The 22,847-nt window shown below is 37.2% G+C and overlaps 5 protein-coding genes across 10 annotated transcripts in view; all 5 read right to left on the reverse strand.

The window, feature by feature from the left end:
• The window catches only part of LOC114471230 (protocadherin gamma-C5-like), a 252,429-nt gene that overhangs the window by 117,841 nt on the left and 111,741 nt on the right, over positions 1–22,847 (reverse strand). The window lies entirely within an intron of this gene.
• Positions 3,337–6,008, reverse strand: LOC114471237 (protocadherin beta-16-like). The gene has a single exon (XM_028459915.1). The coding sequence runs from the start codon at positions 5,728–5,730 to the stop codon at positions 3,337–3,339; it is 2,394 nt and encodes a 797-aa protein (XP_028315716.1). The 5' UTR covers positions 5,731–6,008.
• Positions 9,312–11,981, reverse strand: LOC114471241 (protocadherin beta-16-like). The gene has a single exon (XM_028459919.1). The coding sequence runs from the start codon at positions 11,703–11,705 to the stop codon at positions 9,312–9,314; it is 2,394 nt and encodes a 797-aa protein (XP_028315720.1). The 5' UTR covers positions 11,706–11,981.
• Positions 13,835–16,264, reverse strand: LOC114471477 (protocadherin beta-16-like). The gene has a single exon (XM_028460315.1). The coding sequence runs from the start codon at positions 16,226–16,228 to the stop codon at positions 13,835–13,837; it is 2,394 nt and encodes a 797-aa protein (XP_028316116.1). The 5' UTR covers positions 16,229–16,264.
• LOC114471239 (protocadherin beta-16-like) lies at positions 19,692–22,334 on the reverse strand. Its single transcript, XM_028459917.1, has one exon. The coding sequence runs from the start codon at positions 22,083–22,085 to the stop codon at positions 19,692–19,694; it is 2,394 nt and encodes a 797-aa protein (XP_028315718.1). The 5' UTR covers positions 22,086–22,334.

Consider the following 22,847-nt stretch of genomic DNA (forward strand, 5'->3'; position numbering starts at 1 on the left):
TTCTTTCTGCACACTGTCGACGTTACATGGAAGGTTCTGCTATTAATGAGCTCATACTTCACAACACTCAGGTCAACAGCGTCCCTACGAGTCCAAATGATGAAACTGCAGCAAAACCACTGAGTGTCAACCTGTATTATATTTTAAATGAGTCCTACGTACAATATATAGCAAATTATTGAAAGTATTCAGTCAAAATTATTAAAAAAAAATAGCCATTTCATAGTTAATTGCTATTTTGTATATATATGTATATATTTAAAAAAAACTATACATACTGTGAAAAGATTTGTAAAAATAAAAAAAATGATAAATGAAAAATGTATAAGGCTGCAACAGCTTTAAAAGCTATACAACACATAAACTAACCAAAAAAATAGATAAGTATATATTTAATCTAGCATAACAGAAATAAAAAGAGGCATAAGAGGAGTAAATAGTGTAGATGAATGATACACATGTTTATTTGGCAAATAAAAAATCAAATCCATATTTCCCAACCCTCGTCTGTTTTGTTGCTGTCCTTGGTCCTGAATATATACTCTATATTGTAAAACGAACAATAAGAAACTAGTAACAAGTGTTGCTCTGATTCTAAATAATCCATGGTGAAATATATATTTTGTTTTTTCAAACTCTTCAATACATGCAATATAGGTCTTATTCTCAAAAATATGAATATGAAAAGTATTTTGGGGTAAGGGAACCAAGCTTATTTAGTCAAATAGGGTTTGTTGATTCAGAATATTAATGTACCCAAACTGTAACTTGAGCTAGAGATGGGCAATATATCGAGATTCAAGATATATCAGACTTTCTATTTAAATATATAGTAAATGACCATATTGCCTATCGAGATATATTTTTGTTTTTTACTTGTTTTTATTTACACAATCACACAGTACAATTAACATCATACAAGTATTTAATATTAATCTTAAAGTACAGTCAAACACTGACCTTCTTTAGAATTTTTCCATATTCCATATTTTTTGTAACCAATCCACAGACAACAGTCAGAAATTTTAGTGTGTATATGTATATATTCTTTATTTTATTGTTTTTGTTGAGCAATGTCCTTTCTTGCCACATGTCTTCCCTCTTTCTATCTGTGCTGTGTACAGGCCCAGGTATATATATATATATATATATATATATATATATATATATATATATATATATATATACAATGGAAAAATACTGAATTTAGGAGTCGCTCAACCTTCAGCTTTTTACAAAAAAAACTGTTAATATTCGATGTGTGATAATGTTGGTTTATTTGATCATATTTTAGTCAAATCAATTTGGGATGTCATTAATGTCCGTTACATTACATTAGAAAACAACTCTGTGGAGCAAGTAAACCCACCAATGCAACATATTGTGTAAAGATAAACGCTGATATTAGCAATACTTGTGAATCAAATCATTCATTTGTTTTCATGCAGACAAGTTGTTTAGTGATATCGCTCCGTTTTTTACACCTGCACATGATGCTTTACATCATAGAGTTTTATGACATTTGCACGATTAAGTTCTAAACAGTTGTTGGCACGAGCATAAAATTATCTCTAAGATATTCATGTCCATAAGTAGTTTTAAACTGTGAATGTGAGCATGAAGGACTTGAAATTCAGCTTCGGAACAATTATATTAAGAATCAGCATATAAAAATATTCTAAAACTATCATGTTACCTGCTTTTACCACAATTTGCCGCTAACCGCTATAGTTCCAGCACTTTTTTTGAGAATCAAGCCTAGTCTTATGTCAGCAGTAAAAACATTGATAATAAAGTCAGAGCTGCCAGCTTTATCAGAATTGAAGCTGTATTTCAACTAGAAAACTTCTGAATTGTTTTCACCAGCAGGAAAATAGTGAACAATCAGGGATTAAGTTCAAAAATGAAAAAACAAAAATACCAGAAAAAAAAAAAATTTCCACCTCAGAGACAGCATATGGATATTTGAAACACATTTTTTGTACCACAAGCAGTTCGACAATACCACCACACTTCCACAACAAAGTCCAACTTAAAAACACAACTGAAGTAAGAAACACCTTCAAAAATCTTACCAGTCGTTGAATTGTAATCTGCACACACTATTATGCTCAATCACAGTGAATAAAAATGTGCTAATTATTACCGTAGTGTGCTTTTATTTAAGTTATGACAGTTCAAATACAATCACCAATGGCATGACTTCACTATATTTATTAGACGATAAGGAAGTTTTTAATTTTAAAGATATAAATTACATTTCTATTTCCATTTTCATTCTTTAGCTTTATTTACCATTTTATAGGCTTCCTCAGCTTATATAACACAATACTATACATGAACCCAATAAAGTAGCACATTGCTATTTTTTGTTAAAATCATCGTAATTAAGTTTTATAATCATGTCTTGAATATAATTTAAAAATCAAACATTATAAAGACTTAAAGACAACTATCTAAATACTAAAAAGACACAAGCATTACAATCAAAAAAAGACAAATATCACAAAACAATGTTAAAATTTCTGTAAATGAGGCATTTGAATTGGTGTTTCAGTTCAAGTTATTGGGTATCATACTGGACTCTGATGTCACTTTCAAGACCGTGGCTCAATGGTAGAGTGGGTCGTCCAATAACCGAACGGTTGGGGGTTCAAATCTCGCTTTAGCCAAGTCATTGGTGTTGTGTCCGTGGGCAAGGCACTTTACCCTCTTTGCCTCATTGAATTGTGCATGAATGTTAGTGGTGGTCAGAGGGGCCTTAGACGCAAAATGGCAGCAACGGTTTTGTCAGTATGCCCCAGGAAAGCATATGGCTACAGTGTAGCTTATCACCACCGGTATGACTGATGTGAGTGACTAGTGTGAACAAATAATGGTTTCTGTACGACTCTCCTAAAAAAAAGCACTATATCCAAGCTGGTATAATTATTATTATTATCATAATTAATATTTAATAATAATAATAATAAAAAGGTTGTGAACACTATAACAATTTACTTCCAAAAGTTTAAACAAATGAAGCTCTTTATTTCTACTACTGCTGCTAAATCATACTTTCATTCGATAGCATTATTCTCATAGTTTGAGAAGTTTTCGCTGTATATTATTGGTATAATAAGATAAGTAACCTTGTTACATGACAATTATCAGCACTGATGCCCCAAAACATTTGCCATATTTAATCTTACCATCAAAAAACTTGCAAAGTTCAATTTACCATTTAGATATGTAGGAGAGGTGTAGTTTTGGACTCATATATTGTAAAGAAGCAGAACTGACTTTTTTGTCAAAAAACTAGAAACAAAAAAACAAGTGAAAGTCCAAAAATACTGTTTAACTAACCTCCAGAGGAGAGTCTGGTTCATCCAGGATGTTCCTGTCACTCTGTATCCGCTGCATGGTCCCTGTTGAACTGGGCTCCATTATCAGCACGTTCTGACTACCAGCTCTGCCGAACTTACAGTCACTCTTTCTGGAGTCTGTGGTCCTGCACACCTCGTAATTGTACACGTGTGGGAGAGTCCCTGTCCCCAAAGTGTCTGAGTAACGTGGTGGATAATATGGGATCACAGGCAGCTTGGACTGATACAGGATGCGAGACTGTCTCCATCTGTAGATCTTCACTGAGATGATCACCACTAAACAGGTGATGAACAGGAAGGAGACTACAGCCAGAGCCAGCACTAAGTAAAAAGTCAGGTTGTCCTTGTACTCCTTGTCGTGTGTGAAGTCAGTGAACTCTGACAGCACTTCAGGGAAGCTGTCGGCCACCGCCACGTTCACAATGACTGTAGCTGAACGAGAGGGCTGCCCGTTGTCCTCCACTATAACAGTCAGTCTTTGTTTCACTGCATCTTTATCACTAACTTGGCGGATAGTTCTGATCTCTCCATTCTGTAAGCCCACTTCAAACAGCGCCCTGTCTGTGGCTTTCTGCAGTTTATACGAGAGCCAGGCATTCTGTCCAGAGTCCACATCAACAGCCACCACTTTAGTCACCAGATAGCCCACATCTGCTGAACGGGGAACCATCTCAGCCACCACAGAGCCACCAGTCTGGACTGGGTACAGCACCTGAGGGGGGTTGTCGTTCTGGTCCTGGATCAGGATTTTCACTGTCACGTTGCTGCTGAGAGGAGGAGAACCTCCATCCTGAGCTTTGACCCTGAAGTGGAAATCTTTGATGTGCTCGTAGTCCAAAGAGCGCACTGCGTGGATGACTCCACTGTCAGCACTGACGGACACATATGAGGAGACTGGCACTCCGTTAACAGAGGAGTCCTCCAGTATGTAAGAAACACGGGCATTCTGGTTCCAGTCAGCGTCTGTGGCTTTCACTGTGAATATAGAGAGGCCTGGTGTGTTGTTTTCTACAATGTAGGCCTCATATGAGCTCCTCTCAAAGACAGGCGCGTTGTCATTAACATCAGAGATCTGTAAGGTGAGAGTGACGCTGCTGGAGAGGGAGGGCAATCCCTCATCAGAGCAGGTCACTGTGATGTTATACTCAGAGGACAGCTCTCTGTCCAACTCACTGTCTGTTACCAGACTGTAGAAATTATTAGAGGAGCCTTTCAGTATAAAAGGTATATTTTCACTAATAAAACATTTCATATTTCCATTTTCTTCTGAGTCTTGATCCTCAACATTTATCATTGTAACAACTGTGTTTATTTTAGCATCTTCTGAAATCACAGTGGACTTTGACATTATATTAATTTCAGGTGTGTTGTCATTTACATCTTGTACTTCAATTAATAATTTACAAGTATCTGTGAGTCCTCCTTCATCAATTGCATGTAAATTTAATTCAAACTGTTTTGATTTTTCAAAGTCAATGTTTCCAATTACAGATATCTGACCATTTTCTTTATTTATCTCAAAAACATTCCTGACACTTTCCAATGCATTAGTGATAAAATAAGTGATTTTACTGTTAGATCCGTGATCAGCATCTGAAGCTGTCACAGTCGCTACAATCGTACCTTTAGGTGAATTCTCAGTAACTGTAGCTTTGTATGTTTGCTGTGTAAAAACAGGAGCGTTATCATTGACGTCTAAGACTGTAATGGCGATCATCATTGTTCCTGACATCTGCGGCTCTCCTCCGTCTACGGCTGTTAACACCAGAGAGATCTGCTCCTGTTTCTCTCTGTCTAAAGGCTTCTGCAGCACCATCTCTACATTTTTATGACCGTCTGCGTTATTGTGCATTTTAAGTGCAAAATGATCCGTCGAATTTAAAACGTAATTTTCAACCCTATTTTTTCCTGAATCATTGTCTAATGCTCTCTCCAGGTTAAATTTTGCCCCAATGGTCGCTGATTCACTGATTTTAAAATGTATCTCATTATTTTTAAATGTCGGTGCGTTATCATTAATATCTGTGATCTGAACAGTGACTGTGTAAAACTCCATCGGGTTTTCTAAAATGATCTGAAAATGCAGCGCACAAAGCGCAGTCTCCGTGCACAGCGCCTCTCTGTCTATCCTCTGTTTGACGAGCAGGACGCCTCTCTCTCTGTTCAGCTCCATGTACTCGTCGCTGCTTCTCGTGTAGATTTTAGCTTTTCCTGAAATCAGACGTTTGATTTCTAGTCCTAAATCCTGCGCTATGTTTCCCACTAAAGAGCCTTTGGACATTTCCTCTGGGATTGAATAGCTGACCTGCCCGCACACTGAGTACACGGAGAGCAGACAGATGAACAACAGCAGTTGCAGATTCATTGTTCTTCCAGATTTACTCACACCGAGGCTCAGCCGTCAGATTATAATCCCAAAGCAAAGATAACGTGGATCCAAACGTCCAAAATCACATGAACTAATCCATCAATCCACCAGTTTGAAGAAAAATAATAAATATCCAGTTTTTAGTTCAACAAAGAGCAGAAATGACCGATCCGTGTCCGTCCTTTTCTTTCTGCACACTGTCGACGTTACATGGAAGGTTCTGCTATTAATGAGCTCATACTTCACAACACTCAGGTCAACAGCGTCCCTACGAGTCCAAATGATGAAACTGCAGCAAAACCACTGAGTGTCAACCTGTATTATATTTAAAAGAGTCCTACGTACATAAATAAAGAAAATTATTGAAAGTATTTAGTCAAAATTATTTAAAAATAGCAATTTCATAGTTAATTGCTATTTTGTATATATATGTATATATTTAAAAAATATATACATCCTGTGAAAAGATTTGTAAAAATAAAAAGAATGATAAATGGAAAATGTATAAGGCTGCAACAACTTTAAAAGCTATACAACACATAAACTAACCAAAAAAATAGATAAGTATATATTTAATCTATCATAACAGAAATAAAAATAGGCATAAGAGGAGTAAATAGTGTAGATGAATGATACACATGTTTATTTGGCAAATAAAAAAATCAAATCCATATATCCCAACCCTCGTCTGTTTTGTTGCTGTCCTTGGTTCTGAATATATTAAAATTAGTTTTAAACGAACAATAAGAAACTAGAAACAAGTGTTGCTCTGATTCTAAATAATCCATGGTGAAAGATATATTTTGTTTTTTCAAACTCTTCATTACCTGCAATATAGGTCTTATTCTCAAAAATATGAATATGAAAAGTATTTTGGGGTAAGGGAACCAAGCTTATTTGGTCAAATAGGGTTTGCTGATTCAGAATATCAATGTACCCAAACTGTAACCTGAGCTAGAGCTGGGCAATATATTGAGAGTCAAGATATATCAGACTTTCTATTTAAATATATAGTAAATGACTATATTGCCTATCGAGATATATTTTTGTTTTTTACTTGTTTTTATTTACACAATCACACAGTACAATTAACATCATACAAGTATTTAATGTTAATCTTAAAGTACAGTCAAACACTGTCCTTCTTTAGAATTTTTCCATATTCCATATTTTTTGTAACCAATCCACAGACAACAGTCAGACATTTTAGTGTGTATATGTATATATTCTTTATTTTATTGTTTTTGTTGTGCAATGTCCTTTCTTGCCACATGTCTTCCCTCTTTCTATCTGTGCTGTGTACAAGCCCAGGTATATATATATATATATATATATATATCTTCTTTTTTATCTGTTGCTTAAATTTTGCAAATTTCCCATTTGTGGGACTCATAAAGTTTATTTTCATAGTTATTTCTAAGACATATTTCATGGATTATTTTGCGAAAATACTGAATTTAGGAGTCACTCAACCTTCAGCTTTTTACAAAAAAAACTGTTAATATTCGATGTGTGATAATGTTGGTTTATTTGATCAGATTTTAGTCAAATCAATTTGGGATGTCATTAATGTCCGTTACATTACATTAGAAAACAACTCTGTGGAGCAAGTAAACCCACCAATGCAACATATTGTGTAAAGATAAACGTTGATATTAGCAATACTTGTGAATCAAATCATTCATTTGTTTTCATGCAGACAAGTTGTTTAGTGATATCGCTCCGTTTTTTACACCTACACATGATGCTTTACATCATAGAGTTTTCTGACATTTGCACGATTAAGTTCTAAACAGTTGTTGGCACGAGCATAACATTAACTCTAAGATATTCATGTCCATAAGTAGTTTTAAACTGTGAATGTGAGCATGAAGGACTTGAAATTCAGCTTCGGAACAATTATATTGAGAATCAGCATATACAAATATTCTAAAACTATCATGTTACCTGCTTTTACCACAATTTGCCGCTAACCGCTATAGTTCCAGCACTTTTTTTGAGAATCAGGCCTAGTCTTATGTCAGCAGTAAAAACATTGATAATAAAGTCAGAGCTGCCAGCTTTATCAGAATTGAAGCTGTATTTCAACTAGAAAACTTCTGAATTGTTTTCACCAGCAGGAAAATAGTGAACAATCAGGGAGTAAGTTCAAAAATGAAAAAACAAAAATATCAGAAAAAAAAAAAAAACGGGCTCAAAATTCCACCTCAGAGACAGCATATGGATATTTGAACCACATTTTTTACCACAAGCAGTTCGACAATACCACCACACTTCCACAACAAAGTCCAACTTAAAAACACAACTGAAGTAAGAAACTCCTTCAAAAATCTTACCAGTCGTTGAATTGTAATCTGCACACACTATTATGCTCAATCACAGGATAAAAATGTGATAATTATTACCGTAGTGTGCTTTTATTTAAGTTATGACAGTTCAAATACAATCACCAATGGCATGACTTCACTATATTTATTAGACGATAAGGAAGTTTTTAATTTTAAAGATATAAATTACATTTCTATTTCCATTTTCATTTTTTAGCTTTATTTACCATTTTATAGGCTTCCTCAGCTTATATAACACAATACTATACATGAACCCAATAAAGTGGCACTATACTATTTTTTGTTAAAATCATCGTAATTAAGTTTTATAATCATCTCTTGAAAATAATTTAAAAATCAAACATTATAAAGACTTAAAGACAACTATCTAAATACTAAAAAGACACAAGCATTACAATCAAAAAAAGACAACTATCACAAAACAATGTTAAAATTTCTGTAAATGAGGCATTTGAATTGGTGTTTCAGTTCAAGTTATTGGGTATCATACTGGACTCTGATGTCACTTTCAAGACCGTGGCTCAATGGTAGAGTGGGTCGTCCAATAACCGAAGGGTTGGGGTTCAAATCTCGCTTTAGCCAAGTCATTGGTGTTGTGTCCGTGGGCAAGGCACTTTACCCACTATGCCTCGTTGAATTGTGCATGAATGTTAGTGGTGGTCAGAGGGGCCTTAGACGCAAAATGGCAGCAACGGTTCTGTCAGTATGCCCCAGGGAAGCATATGGCTACAGTGTAGCTTATCACCACCGGTATGACTGATGTGAGTGACTAGTGTGAACAAATAATTGTTTCTGTACGACTCTCCTAAAAAAAAGCACTATATCCAAGCTGGTATAATTATTATGATCATAATTATTAATAATAAAAAGGTTGTAAACACTATAACAATTTACTTCCAAAAGTTTAAACAAATGAAGCTCGTAATTTCCACAACTGCTGCTAAATCATACTTTCATTCGATAGCATTATTCTCATAGTTTGAGAAGTTTTCGCTGTATATTATTGGTATAATAAGATAAGAAACCTTGTTACATGACAATTATCAGCACTGATGCCCCAAAACATTTGCCATATTTAATCTTACCATAAAAAAACTTGCAAAGTTAAATTTACCATTCAGATATGTAGGAGAGGTGTAGTTTTGGACTCATATATTGTAACGAAGCAGAACTGACTTTTTTGTCAAAAAACTAGAAACAAAAAAACAAGTGAAAGTCCAAAAATACTGTTTAACTAACCTCCAGAGGAGAATCTGGTTCATCCAGGATGTTCCTGTCACTCTGTATCCGCTGTATGGTCCCTGTTGAACTGGGCTCCATTATCAGCACGTTCTGACTACCAGCTCTGCCGAACTTACAGTCACTCTTTCTGGAGTCTGTGGTCCTGCACACCTCGTAATTGTACACGTGTGGGAGAGTCCCTGTCCCCAAAGTGTCTGAGTAACGTGGTGGATAATATGGGATCACAGGCAGCTTGGACTGATACAGGATGCGAGACTGTCTCCATCTGTAGATCTTCACTGAGATGATCACCACTAAACAGGTGATGAACAGGAAGGAGACTACAGCCAGAGCCAGCACTAAGTAAAAAGTCAGGTTGTCCTTGTACTCCTTGTCGTGTGTGAAGTCAGTGAACTCTGACAGCACTTCAGGGAAGCTGTCGGCCACCGCCACGTTCACAATGACTGTAGCTGAACGAGAGGGCTGCCCGTTGTCCTCCACTATAACAGTCAGTCTTTGTTTCACTGCATCTTTATCACTCACTTGGCGGATAGTTCTGATCTCTCCATTCTGTAAGCCCACTTCAAACAGCGCCCTGTCTGTGGCTTTCTGCAGTTTATACGAGAGCCAGGCATTCTGTCCAGAGTCCACATCAACAGCCACCACTTTAGTCACCAGATAGCCCACATCTGCTGAACGGGGAACCATCTCAGCCACCACAGAGCCACCAGTCTGGACTGGGTACAGCACCTGAGGGGGGTTGTCGTTCTGGTCCTGAATCAGGATTTTCACTGTCACGTTACTGCTGAGAGGAGGAGAACCTCCATCCTGAGCTTTGACCCTGAAGTTAAAATCTTTGATGTGTTCGTAGTCCAAAGAGCGCACTGCGTGGACGACTCCACTGTCAGCACTGACGGACACATATGAGGAGACTGGCACTCCGTTAACAGAGGAGTCCTCCAGTATGTAAGAAACACGGGCATTCTGGTTCCAGTCAGCGTCTGTGGCTTTCACTGTGAATATAGAGAGGCCTGGTGTGTTGTTTTCTACAATGTAGGCCTCATATGAGCTCCTCTCAAAGACAGGCGCGTTGTCATTAACATCAGAGATCTGTAAGGTGAGAGTGACGCTGCTGGAGAGGGAGGGCACTCCCTCATCAGAGCAGGTCACTGTGATGTTATACTCAGAGGACAGCTCTCTGTCCAACTCACTGTCTGTTACCAGGCTGTAGAAATTATTGGATGTTGTTTTCAGCACAAAAGGAATATTTTCACTAATAAAACATCTCACATTTCCATTTTCCCCTGAGTCTAGATCCTCAACATTTATTACTGTAACAACTGTGTTTATTTTAGCATCTTCTGAAATCACAGTGGACTTTGACATTATATTAATTTCAGGTGTGTTGTCATTTACATCTTGTACTTCAATTATTAATTTACAAGAGTCTGTCAGTCCTCCTTCATCAAATGCACGTAAATTTAATTGAAATTGTATTGATTTTTCAAAGTCAATGTTTCCAATTACAGATATCTGACCATTTTCTTTGTTTATCTCAAACATATTTTTTGCATTTTTTACAGCATTATTGATGGAATAAGTGATTTTACTGTTAGATCCGTGATCAGCATCTGAAGCTGTCACAGTCGCTACAATCGTACCTTTAGGTGAATTCTCAGTAACTGTAGCTTTGTATGTTTGCTGTGTAAAAACAGGAGCGTTATCATTTGCGTCTAAGACTGTAATGGCGATCATCATTGTTCCTGACATCTGCGGCTCTCCTCCGTCTACGGCTGTTAACACCAGAGAGATCTGCTCCTGTTTCTCTCTGTCTAAAGGCTTCTGCAGCACCATCTCTACATTTGTGTTTCCATCCGCACTATTATGTAATTTTAAAGCAAAGTTATCAGTCGGTTTTAATTCATAATGTTGAACTCCATTTTTTCCTATATCCTGATCATCAGCTAGCTCCAGCTCAAATTTTGCTCCCACATTTGCTGATTCACTGATTTTAAAATGTATCTCGTTTTTCTCAAATGTCGGTACGTTATCATTAATATCTGTGATCTGAACAGTGACTGTGTAAAATTCAATCGGACTTTCTAAAATGATCTGAAAATGCAGCGCACAAAGCGCAGTCTCCGTGCACAGCGCCTCTCTGTCTATCCTCTGTTTGACGAGCAGGACGCCTCTCTCTCTGTTCAGCTCCATGTACTCGTCGCTGCTTCTCGTGTAGATTTTAGCTTTTCCTGAAATCAGACGTTTGATTTCTAGTCCTAAATCCTGCGCTATGTTTCCCACTAAAGAGCCTTTGGACATTTCCTCTGGGATTGAATAGCTGACCTGCCCGCACACTGAGTACACGGAGAGCAGACAGATGAACAACAGCACTTGCAGATTCATTGTTCTTCCAGATTTACTCACACCGAGGCTCAGCCGTCAGATTATAATCCCAAAGCAAAGATAACGTGGATCCAAACGTCCAAAATCACATGAACTAATCCATCAATCCACCAGTTTGAAGAAAAATAATAAATATCCAGTTTTTAGTTCAACAAAGAGCAGAAATGACCGATCCGTGTCCGTCCTTTTCTTTCTGCACACTGTCGACGTTACATGGAAGGTTCTGCTATTAATGAGCTCATACTTCACAACACTCAGGTCAACAGCGTCCCTACGAGTCCAAATGATGAAACTGCAGCAAAACCACTGAGTGTCAACCTGTATTATATTTAAAAGAGTCCTACGTACATAAATATAGCAAATTATTGAAAATATTCAATCAAAAGAATAAAAATTAAATAAATAAAAACAGCGACCTAATTTTTAATTGCTACTTTGTTCATATAAAAAATACTGTGAAAAGATTTGTAAAAATGAAAAAAAATATAAATCAAAAATGTATAATGCTACAACAACGTTAAAAGCTATTAAACACATAGAATACCAAAAAAAAAAAAAAAAAAAATCCAAGTGTACATTTAATTTATCATAACATGACTAAATAGAGCATTAGAAGAGTAGAATAGTGTAGATCAATGATACACATGTTTATTTGTCAAAATAATTAAATAAATAAAAAATCCACAAGTCATAACCCTCGTCTGTTTTATTGCTGTCCTTGGTCCTGAAGATATTAAAATTATTGTAAAACGAACAATAAGAAACTATTGACAAGTTTTGCTATGATTCTAAATAATCCATGGTGACATTTTTTGTTTTTTCAAACTGCAATTTCAGCAATGTAGACTAAGCTTCATTCTCAAAATTTTGAATGTTAAAATTACAGATGATGATGATGACAAAAAATGCACGCTGATTATTTCTGAATGCACGAATGTAAGAAGTTACTAAAATCAGGCTTTCCAAAAAATACCAATTGTTTATCTGTTGTTAATAAGAAGAGGAAAAAGAAAGATTTTAACTGTGGCTCAGATAGAAAAATGTGTCCAATCTTCATCCCTCCAATAATCTGATCAATAATCTGATCAAATCAATCGGTGACATTGTTTGTCAACGAAAGCTTTTCAAATTAAATGTGGGCTTTATAACTTTCGCGAATTTCAATGACATTTACAAGCGTTATGAAAACTCCATGTTACGTGATTAGTAGACTGCCCAAAAAAAATGACATCATGGCCTAGTCCGCCTTCTTAGCTTCAGACCTCCTTCATTAACAGACTTCGCACTTTTGGTTGATTATTGCGTGATGGGCGTGTCAGGAGCCTGGACCGGAGAATAAGGGCAGGAGAAAGGCGCGTAACTGCAGGTGTGTAAATAAGCGCTTTAGTCCAGACGGGAGAATAAGGCCCAAAACGAACAATATCACAAAACAAACAATATTAAAGATTAATATGGAGAGGTATTCAATTGGTGTCTCAGTTCAAGTACTTGGGAATCACACTGGATTATAATCTTACCTTCAAGAAATATATAGAAAAGTTAACACTACAAAATTTAACTTCCAAAAATTTAAACAAATCAGGCTCTTTATTTTCACTACTGCTGCTAAATCATACCTTCAGATACTTTATATCAATAAGAAATTGCTTCAGTTTGTTGTAAATCATGTCAATATTATGTCCATGTCTGTATATGTTATTGTCATTGTCTTAAATATATGAGTACTATGGATGAAAAGTAGCTCATGGCTAAATCTGGCACATTCACAGAAAGTATTGTGGTGTTCATTAATGTGCACTGTCTTCTCCAAATAAACAAATAAAGTAAAAATAAAATATTAACAGCAGCAATAAATAAATAGGTACAGATATTTTACACAGATTACTTGAATGTAAACATGTTAAAGAACAACTTTGAATAAATGAAAAAAATCAACGATAGTATTATTCTTATGGTTTGAGAAGTTTTTCAATAGTTTAGCTGTATATTATTGTGACAATAAGGCAAGAAACCTCTTTACATGACATTTATCAGCACTGATGCCCCAAAAACGTTTGTCATATTGATTCATCTCCGCAAAGGTACTTGCAAAGTTATCATTACCATTAAAATATGTCCAAAAATACTGTTTAACTAACCTCCAGAGGAGAGTCTGGTTCATCCAGGATGTTCCTGTCACTCTGTATTCGCTGCATGGTCCCTGTTGAACTGGGCTCCATTATCAGCACGTTCTGACTACCAGCTCTGCCGAACTTACAGTCACTCTTTCTGGAGTCTGTGGTCCTGCACACCTCGTAATTGTACACGTGTGGGAGAGTCCCTGTCCCCAAAGTGTCTGAGTAACGTGGTGGATAATATGGGATCACAGGCAGCTTGGACTGATACAGGATGCGAGACTGTCTCCATCTGTAGATCTTCACTGAGATGATCACCACTAAACAGGTGATGAACAGGAAGGAGACTACAGCCAGAGCCAGCACTAAGTAAAAAGTCAGGTTGTCCTTGTACTCCTTGTCGTGTGTGAAGTCAGTGAACTCTGACAGCACTTCAGGGAAGCTGTCGGCCACCGCCACGTTCACAATGACTGTAGCTGAACGAGAGGGCTGCCCGTTGTCCTCCACTATAACAGTCAGTCTTTGTTTCACTGCATCTTTATCACTCACTTGGCGGATAGTTCTGATCTCTCCATTCTGTAAGCCCACTTCAAACAGCGCCCTGTCTGTGGCTTTCTGCAGTTTATACGAGAGCCAGGCATTCTGTCCAGAGTCCACATCAACAGCCACCACTTTAGTCACCAGATAGCCCACATCTGCTGAACGGGGAACCATCTCAGCCACCACAGAGCCACCAGTCTGGACTGGGTACAGCACCTGAGGGGGGTTGTCATTCTGGTCCTGGATCAGGATTTTCACTGTCACGTTGCTGCTGAGAGGAGGAGAACCTCCATCCTGAGCTTTGACTCTGAAGTGGAAATCTTTGATGTGTTCGTAGTCCAAAGAGCGCACTGCGTGGATGACTCCACTGTCAGCACTGACGGACACATATGAGGAGACTGGCACTCCGTTAACAGAGGAGTCCTCCAGTATGTAAGAAACACGGGCATTCTGGTTCCAGTCAGCGTCTGTGGCTTTCACTGTGAATATAGAGAGGCCTGGTGTGTTGTTTTCTACAATGTAGGCCTCATATGAGCTCCTCTCAAAGACAGGCGCGTTGTCATTAACATCAGAGATCTGTAAGGTGAGAGTGACGCTGCTGGAGAGGGAGGGCACTCCCTCATCAGAGCAGGTCACTGTGATGTTATACTCAGAGGACAGCTCTCTGTCCAACTCACTGTCTGTTACCAGACTGTAGAAATTATTGGAGGAGCCTTTCAGTATAAAAGGTATATTTTCACTAATAAAACATCTCATATTTCCATTTTCTCCTGAGTCTTGATCCTCAACATTTATCATTGTCACAACTGTGTTTATTTTAGCATCTTCTGAAATCACAGTGGACTTTGACATTATATTAATTTCAGGTGTGTTGTCATTTACATCTTGTACTTCAATGAATAATTTACATGAGTCTGTCAGTCCTCCTTCATCAATTGCACCTAAATTTAATTGAAATTGTATTGATTTTTCAAAGTCAATGTCTCCAATTACAGATATCTGACCATTTTCTTTGTTTATCTCAAACATATCTTTGGCATTTTTTACAGCATTATTGATGGAATAAGTGATTTTACTGTTAGATCCGTGATCAGCATCTGAAGCTGTCACAGTCGCTACAATCGTACCTTTAGGTGAATTCTCAGTAACTGTAGCTTTGTATGTTTGCTGTGTAAAAACAGGAGCGTTATCATTGACGTCTAAGACTGTAATGGCGATCATCATTGTTCCTGACATCTGCGGCTCTCCTCCGTCTACGGCTGTTAACACCAGAGAGATCTGCTCCTGTTTCTCTCTGTCTAAAGGCTTCTGCAGCACCATCTCTACATTTGTGTTTCCATCTGCACTATTATGTAATTTTAAAGCAAAGTTATCAGTTGGTTTTAATTCATAGTGTTGAACTCCATTCTTTCCTATATCCTGATCATCTGCTAGCTCCAGCTCAAATTTGACCCCGATGGTCGCTGATTCACTGATTTTAAATCTCATTTCATTATTCTTAAATGTCGGTGCGTTATCATTAATATCTGTGATCTGAACAGTGACTGTGTAAAACTCCATCGGGTTTTCTAAAATGATCTGAAAATGCAGCGCACAAAGCGCAGTCTCCGTGCACAGCGCCTCTCTGTCTATCCTCTGTTTGACGAGCAGGACGCCTCTCTCTCTGTTCAGCTCCATGTACTCGTCGCTGCTTCTCGTGTAGATTTTAGCTTTTCCTGAAATCAGACGTTTGATTTCTAGTCCTAAATCCTGCGCTATGTTTCCCACTAAAGAGCCTTTGGACATTTCCTCTGGGATTGAATAGCTGACCTGCCCGCACACTGAGTACACGGAGAGCAGACAGATGAACAACAGCACTTGCAGATTCATTGTTCTTCCAGATTTACTCACACCGAGGCTCAGCCGTCAGATTATAATCCCAAAGCAAAGATAACGTGGATCCAAACGTCCAAAATCACATGAACTAATCCATCAATCCACCAGTTTGAAGAAAAATAATAAATATCCCGTTTTTAGTTCAACAAAGAGCAGAAATGACCGATCCGTGTCCGTCCTTTTCTTTCTGCACACTGTCGACGTTACATGGAAGGTTCTGCTATTAATGAGCTCATACTTCACAACACTCAGGTCAACAGCGTCCCTACGAGTCCAAATGATGAAACTGCAGCAAAACCACTGAGTGTCAACCTGTATTATATTTAAAAGAGTCCTACGTACATAAATATAGAAAATTATTGAAAGTATTCAGTCAAAATTATTAAAAAATAGCAATTTCATAGAAAACTGCTATTTTGTATATATATATATGTATATATTTTAAAAAAAATATACATACTGTGAAAAGATTTGTAAAAATAAAAAAAATGATAAATGAAAAATGTATAAGGCTGCAACAACTTTAAAAGCTATACAACACATAAACTAACCAAAAAAAAAGATAAGTATATATTTAATCTAGCATAACAGAAATAAAAATAGGCATAAGAGGAGTAAATAGTGTAGATGAATGATACACATGTTTATTTGGCAAATAAAAAATCAAATCTATATTTTCCAAACCTCGTCTGTTTTGTTGCTGTCCTTGGTCCTGAATATATACTCTATATTGTAAAACGAACAATAAGAAACTAGTAACAAGTGTTGCTTTGATTCTAAATAATTCATGGTGAAATATATATTTTGTTTTTTCAAACTCTTCAATACCTGCAATATAGGTCTTATTCTCAAAAATATGAATATGAAAAGTATTATGGGGTAAGGGAACCAAGCTTATTTGGTCAAATAGGGTTTGCTGATTCAGAATATCAATGTACCCAAACTGTAACTTGAGCTAGAGCTGGGCAATATATCGAGATTCAAGATATATCAGACTTTCTATTTAAATATATAGTAAATGACCATATTGCCTATGGAGATATATTTTTGTTTTTTACTTGTTTTTATTCACACAATCACACAGTACAATTAACATCATACAAGTATTTAATATTAATCTTAAAGTACAGTCAAACAGTGTCCTTCTTTAGAATTTTTCCATATTCCATATTTTTTGTAACCAATCCACAGACAACAGTCAGAAATTTTAGTGTGTATATGTATATATTCTTTATTTTACTGTTTTTGTTGAGCAATGTCCTTTCTTGCCCTCTTTCTATCTGTGCTGTGTACAGGCCCAGGTATATATATATATAATGGAAAAATACTGAATTTAGGAGTCGCTCAACCTTCAGCTTTTTACAAAAAAAACTGTTAATATTCGATGTGTGATAATGTTGGTTTATTTGATCATATTTTAGTCAAATCAGTTTGGGATGTCATTAATGTCCGTTACATTACATTAGAAAACAACTCTGTGGAGCAAGTAAACCCACCAATGCAACATATTGTGTAAAGATAAACGTTGATATTAGCAATACTTGTGAATCAAATCATTCATTTGTTTTCATGCAGACAAGTTGTTTAGTGATATCGCTCCGTTTTTTACACCTGCACATGATGCTTTACATCATAGAGTTTTCTGACATTTGCACGATTAAATTCTAAACAGTTGTTGGCACGAGCATAAAATTATCTCTAAGATATTCATGTCCATAAGTAGTTTTAAACTGTGAATGTGAGCATGAAGGACTTGAAATTCAGCTTCGGAACAATTATATTAAGAATCAGCATATAAAAATATTCTAAAACTATCATGTTACCTGCTTTTACCACAATTTGCCGCTAACCGCTATAGTTCCAGCACTTTTTTTGAGAATCAGGCCTAGTCTTATGTCAGCAGTAAAAACATTGATAATAAAGTCAGAGCTGCCAGCTTTATCAGAATTGAAGCTGTATTTCAACTAGAAAAATTCTGAATTATTTTCACCAGCAGGAAAATAGTGAACAATCAGGGTTTAAGTTCAAAATTGAAAAAAAAACAAAAATATCAGAAAAAAAAAAAAAAAAAGGGCTCAAATTTCCACCTCAGAGACAGCATATGGGTTTTGAACCACATTTTTTTACCACAAGCAGTTCGACAAGACCACCACACTTCCACAACAAAGTCCAACTTAAAAACACAACTGAAGTAAGAAACACCTTCAAAAATCTTACCAGTCGTTGAATTGTAATCTGCACACACTATTATGCTCAATCACAGTGAATAAAAAAGTGATAATTATTACCGTAGTGTGCTTTTATTTAAGTTATGACAGTTCAAATACAATCACCAATGGCATGACTTCACTATATTTATTAGACGATAAGGAAGTTTTTAATTTTAAAGATATAAATTACATTTCTATTTCCATTTTCATTCTTTAGCTTTATTTACCATTTTATAGGCTTCCTCAGCTTCTATAACACAATACTATACATGAACCCAATAAAGTGGCACATTGCTATTTTTTGTTAAAATCATCGTAATTAAGTTTTATAATCATCTCTTGAAAATAATTTAAAAATCAAACATTATAAAGACTTAAAGACAACTATCTAAATACTAAAAAGACACAAGCATTACAATCAAAAAAAGACAAATATCACAAAACAATGTTTAAATTTCTGTAAATGAGGCATTTGAATTGGTGTTTCAGTTCAAGTTATTGGGTATCATACTGGACTCTGATGTCACTTTCAAGACCGTGGCTCAATGGTAGAGTGGGTCGTCCAATAACCGAAGGGTTGGGGGTTCAAATCTCGCTTTAGCCAAGTCATTGGTGTTGTGTCCGTGGGCAAGGCACTTTACCCACTTTGCCTCGTTGAATTGTGCATGAATGTTAGTGGTGGTCAGAGGGGCCTTAGATGCAAAATGGCAGCAACGGTTCTGTCAGTATGCCCCAGGGAAGCATATGGCTACAGTGTAGCTTATCACCACCGGTATGACTGATGTGAGTGACTAGTGTGAATGGTTTCTGTACGACTCTCCTAAAAAAAGCACCATATCCAAGCTGGTATAATTATTATTATCATAATTAATAATAATAATAAGAAGGTTGTGAACACTGTAACAATTTACTTCCAAAAGTTTAAACAAATGAAGCTCTTTATTTCCACTACTGCTGCTAAATCATACTTTCATTCGATAGCATTATTCTCATAGTTTGAGAAGTTTTTGCTGTATATTATTGGTATAATAAGATAAGAAACCTTGATACATGACAATTATCAGCACTGATGCCCCACAACATTTGCCATATTTAATCTTACCATAAAAAAACTTGCAAAGTTAAATTTACCATTTAAATATGTAGGAGAGGTGTAGTTTTGGACTCATATATTGTAAAGAAGCAGAACTGACTTTTTTGTCAAAAAACTAGAAACAAAAAAACAAGTGAAAGTCCAAAAATACTGTTTAACTAACCTCCAGAGGAGAGTCTGGTTCATCCAGGATGTTCCTGTCACTCTGTATCCGCTGCATGGTCCCTGTTGAACTGGGCTCCATTATCAGCACGTTCTGACTACCAGCTCTGCCGAACTTACAGTCACTCTTTCTGGAGTCTGTGGTCCTGCACACCTCGTAATTGTACACGTGTGGGAGAGTCCCTGTCCCCAAAGTGTCTGAGTAACGTGGTGGATAATATGGGATCACAGGCAGCTTGGACTGATACAGGATGCGAGACTGTCTCCATCTGTAGATCTTCACTGAGATGATCACCACTAAACAGGTGATGAACAGGAAGGAGACTACAGCCAGAGCCAGCACTAAGTAAAAAGTCAGGTTGTCCTTGTACTCCTTGTCGTGTGTGAAGTCAGTGAACTCTGATAGCACTTCAGGGAAGCTGTCGGCCACCGCCACGTTCACAATGACTGTAGCTGAACGAGAGGGCTGCCCGTTGTCCTCCACTATAACAGTCAGTCTTTGTTTCACTGCATCTTTATCACTCACTTGGCGGATAGTTCTGATCTCTCCATTCTGTAAGCCCACTTCAAACAGCGCCCTGTCTGTGGCTTTCTGCAGTTTATACGAGAGCCAGGCATTCTGTCCAGAGTCCACATCAACAGCCACCACTTTAGTCACCAGATAGCCCACATCTGCTGAACGGGGAACCATCTCAGCCACCACAGAGCCACCAGTCTGGACTGGGTACAGCACCTGAGGGGGGTTGTCGTTCTGGTCCTGGATCAGGATTTTCACTGTCACGTTGCTGCTGAGAGGAGGAGAACCTCCATCCTGAGCTTTGACCCTGAAGTGGAAATCTTTGATGTGCTCGTAGTCCAAAGAGCGCACTGCGTGGATGACTCCACTGTCAGCACTGACGGACACATATGAGGAGACTGGCACTCCGTTAACAGAGGAGTCCTCCAGTATGTAAGAAACACGGGCATTCTGGTTCCAGTCAGCGTCTGTGGCTTTCACTGTGAATATAGAGAGGCCTGGTGTGTTGTTTTCTACAATGTAGGCCTCATATGAGCTCCTCTCAAAGACAGGCGCGTTGTCATTAACATCAGAGATCTGTAAGGTGAGAGTGACGCTGCTGGAGAGGGAGGGCACTCCCTCATCAGAGCAGGTCACTGTGATGTTATACTCAGAGGACAGCTCTCTGTCCAACTCACTGTCTGTTACCAGGCTGTAGAAATTATTGGATGTTGTTTTCAGTATAAAAGGTATATTTTCACTAATAAAACATTTCATTTTTCCATTTTCCCCTGAGTCTTGATCCTCAACATTTATTACTGTAACAACTGTGTTTATTTTAGCATCTTCTGAAATCACAGTGGACTTTGACATTATGTTAATTTCAGGTATGTTGTCATTTACATCTTGTACTTCAATTAATAATTTACAAGTATCAGTGAGTCCTCCTTCATCAATTGCACGTACATTTAATTGAAACTGTTTTGATTTTTCAAAATCAATGTTTCCAATTACAGATATCTGACCATTTTCTTTATTTATCTCAAAAACATTCCTGACACTTTCCAATGCATTAATGATAGAATAAGTTATTTTACTGTTAGATCCGTGATCAGCATCTGAAGCTGTCACAGTCGCTACAATCGTACCTTTAGGTGAATTCTCAGTAACTGTAGCTTTGTATGTTTGCTGTGTAAAAACAGGAGCGTTATCATTGACGTCTAAGACTGTAATGGCGATCATCATTGTTCCTGACATCTGCGGCTCTCCTCCGTCTACGGCTGTTAACACCAGAGAGATCTGCTCCTGTTTCTCTCTGTCTAAAGGCTTCTGCAGCACCATCTCTACATTTTTATGACCGTCTGCGTTATTTCGTACTTTTACAGCAAAATGATCCGTTGGTTTTAATGTGTAAATTTCAACTCGATTTTTCCCTGCGTCACGGTCAACAGCTCTGTCCAGCTCAAATTTTTCTCCCACATTTGCTGATTCACTGATTTTAAAATGAATTTCCTTTTTCTCAAATGTTGGTACATTATCATTAATATCTGTGATCTGAACAGTGACTGTGTAAAATTCAATCGGGTTTTCTAAAATGATCTGAAAATGCAGCGCACAAAGCGCAGTCTCCGTGCACAGCGCCTCTCTGTCTATCCTCTGTTTGACGAGCAGGACGCCTCTCTCTCTGTTCAGCTCCATGTACTCGTCGCTGCTTCTCGTGTAGATTTTAGCTTTTCCTGAAATCAGACGTTTGATTTCTAGTCCTAAATCCTGCGCTATGTTTCCCACTAAAGAGCCTTTGGACATTTCCTCTGGGATTGAATAGCTGACCTGCCCGCACACTGAGTACACGGAGAGCAGACAGATGAACAACAGCACTTGCAGATTCATTGTTCTTCCAGATTTACTCACACCGAGGCTCAGCCGTCAGATTATAATCCCAAAGCAAAGATAACGTGGATCCAAACGTCCAAAATCACATGAACTAATCCATCAATCCACCAGTTTGAAGAAAAATAATAAATATCCAGTTTTTAGTTCAACAAAGAGCAGAAATGACCGATCCGTGTCCGTCCTTTTCTTTCTGCACACTGTCGACGTTACATGGAAGGTTCTGCTATTAATGAGCTCATACTTCACAACACTCAGGTCAACAGCGTCCCTACGAGTCCAAATGATGAAACTACAGCAAAACCACTGAGTGTCAACCTGTATTATTATGAGTCTCACGCACATGAATATCGATCCATCCATTTTCTGACCCACATGCTCCTCACATAAATACAGTAACTGCACCCCCCCCCACAAAAAAAAAGCATCATAATATGTATATATACATGTAAAACTTAAAAAGCTAAAACAACTTGAAAAGTTATGTAAAAGTACACCAGTGCTTTAAGTGAAAAAACCAAGTGCTGGTACACCCCTATATGACTTACTGTTTGTTTGTCATACAAATATGAGACAAAAACATGGGTGTTATTTATGAATAGGTCTATTTATAAATTTATAATAATAGTTTTATAGTACACAAATTACAAAGAATAAAATAACAAAGTCAGTTTTAAATTAACTCTAGACGAACCAATTTCAAAGTTCGAGCCACTTTCATTAACCTCAAGTCTCATGGTGTTAACGTGGACATGAAAAATA

Source organism: Gouania willdenowi, chromosome 10 (genome assembly GCF_900634775.1).
Source record: "Gouania willdenowi chromosome 10, fGouWil2.1, whole genome shotgun sequence".
NCBI lineage: Eukaryota > Metazoa > Chordata > Actinopteri > Blenniiformes > Gobiesocidae > Gouania > Gouania willdenowi.

Bases quoted from the DNA above. Each gene is read 5' to 3' on its own strand.
- LOC114471237 (XM_028459915.1), bottom strand. From the start codon at position 5,730: ATGAATCTGCAACTGCTGTTGTTCATCTGTCTGCTCTCCGTGTACTCA.
- LOC114471241 (XM_028459919.1), bottom strand. From the start codon at position 11,705: ATGAATCTGCAAGTGCTGTTGTTCATCTGTCTGCTCTCCGTGTACTCA.
- LOC114471477 (XM_028460315.1), bottom strand. From the start codon at position 16,228: ATGAATCTGCAAGTGCTGTTGTTCATCTGTCTGCTCTCCGTGTACTCA.
- LOC114471239 (XM_028459917.1), bottom strand. From the start codon at position 22,085: ATGAATCTGCAAGTGCTGTTGTTCATCTGTCTGCTCTCCGTGTACTCA.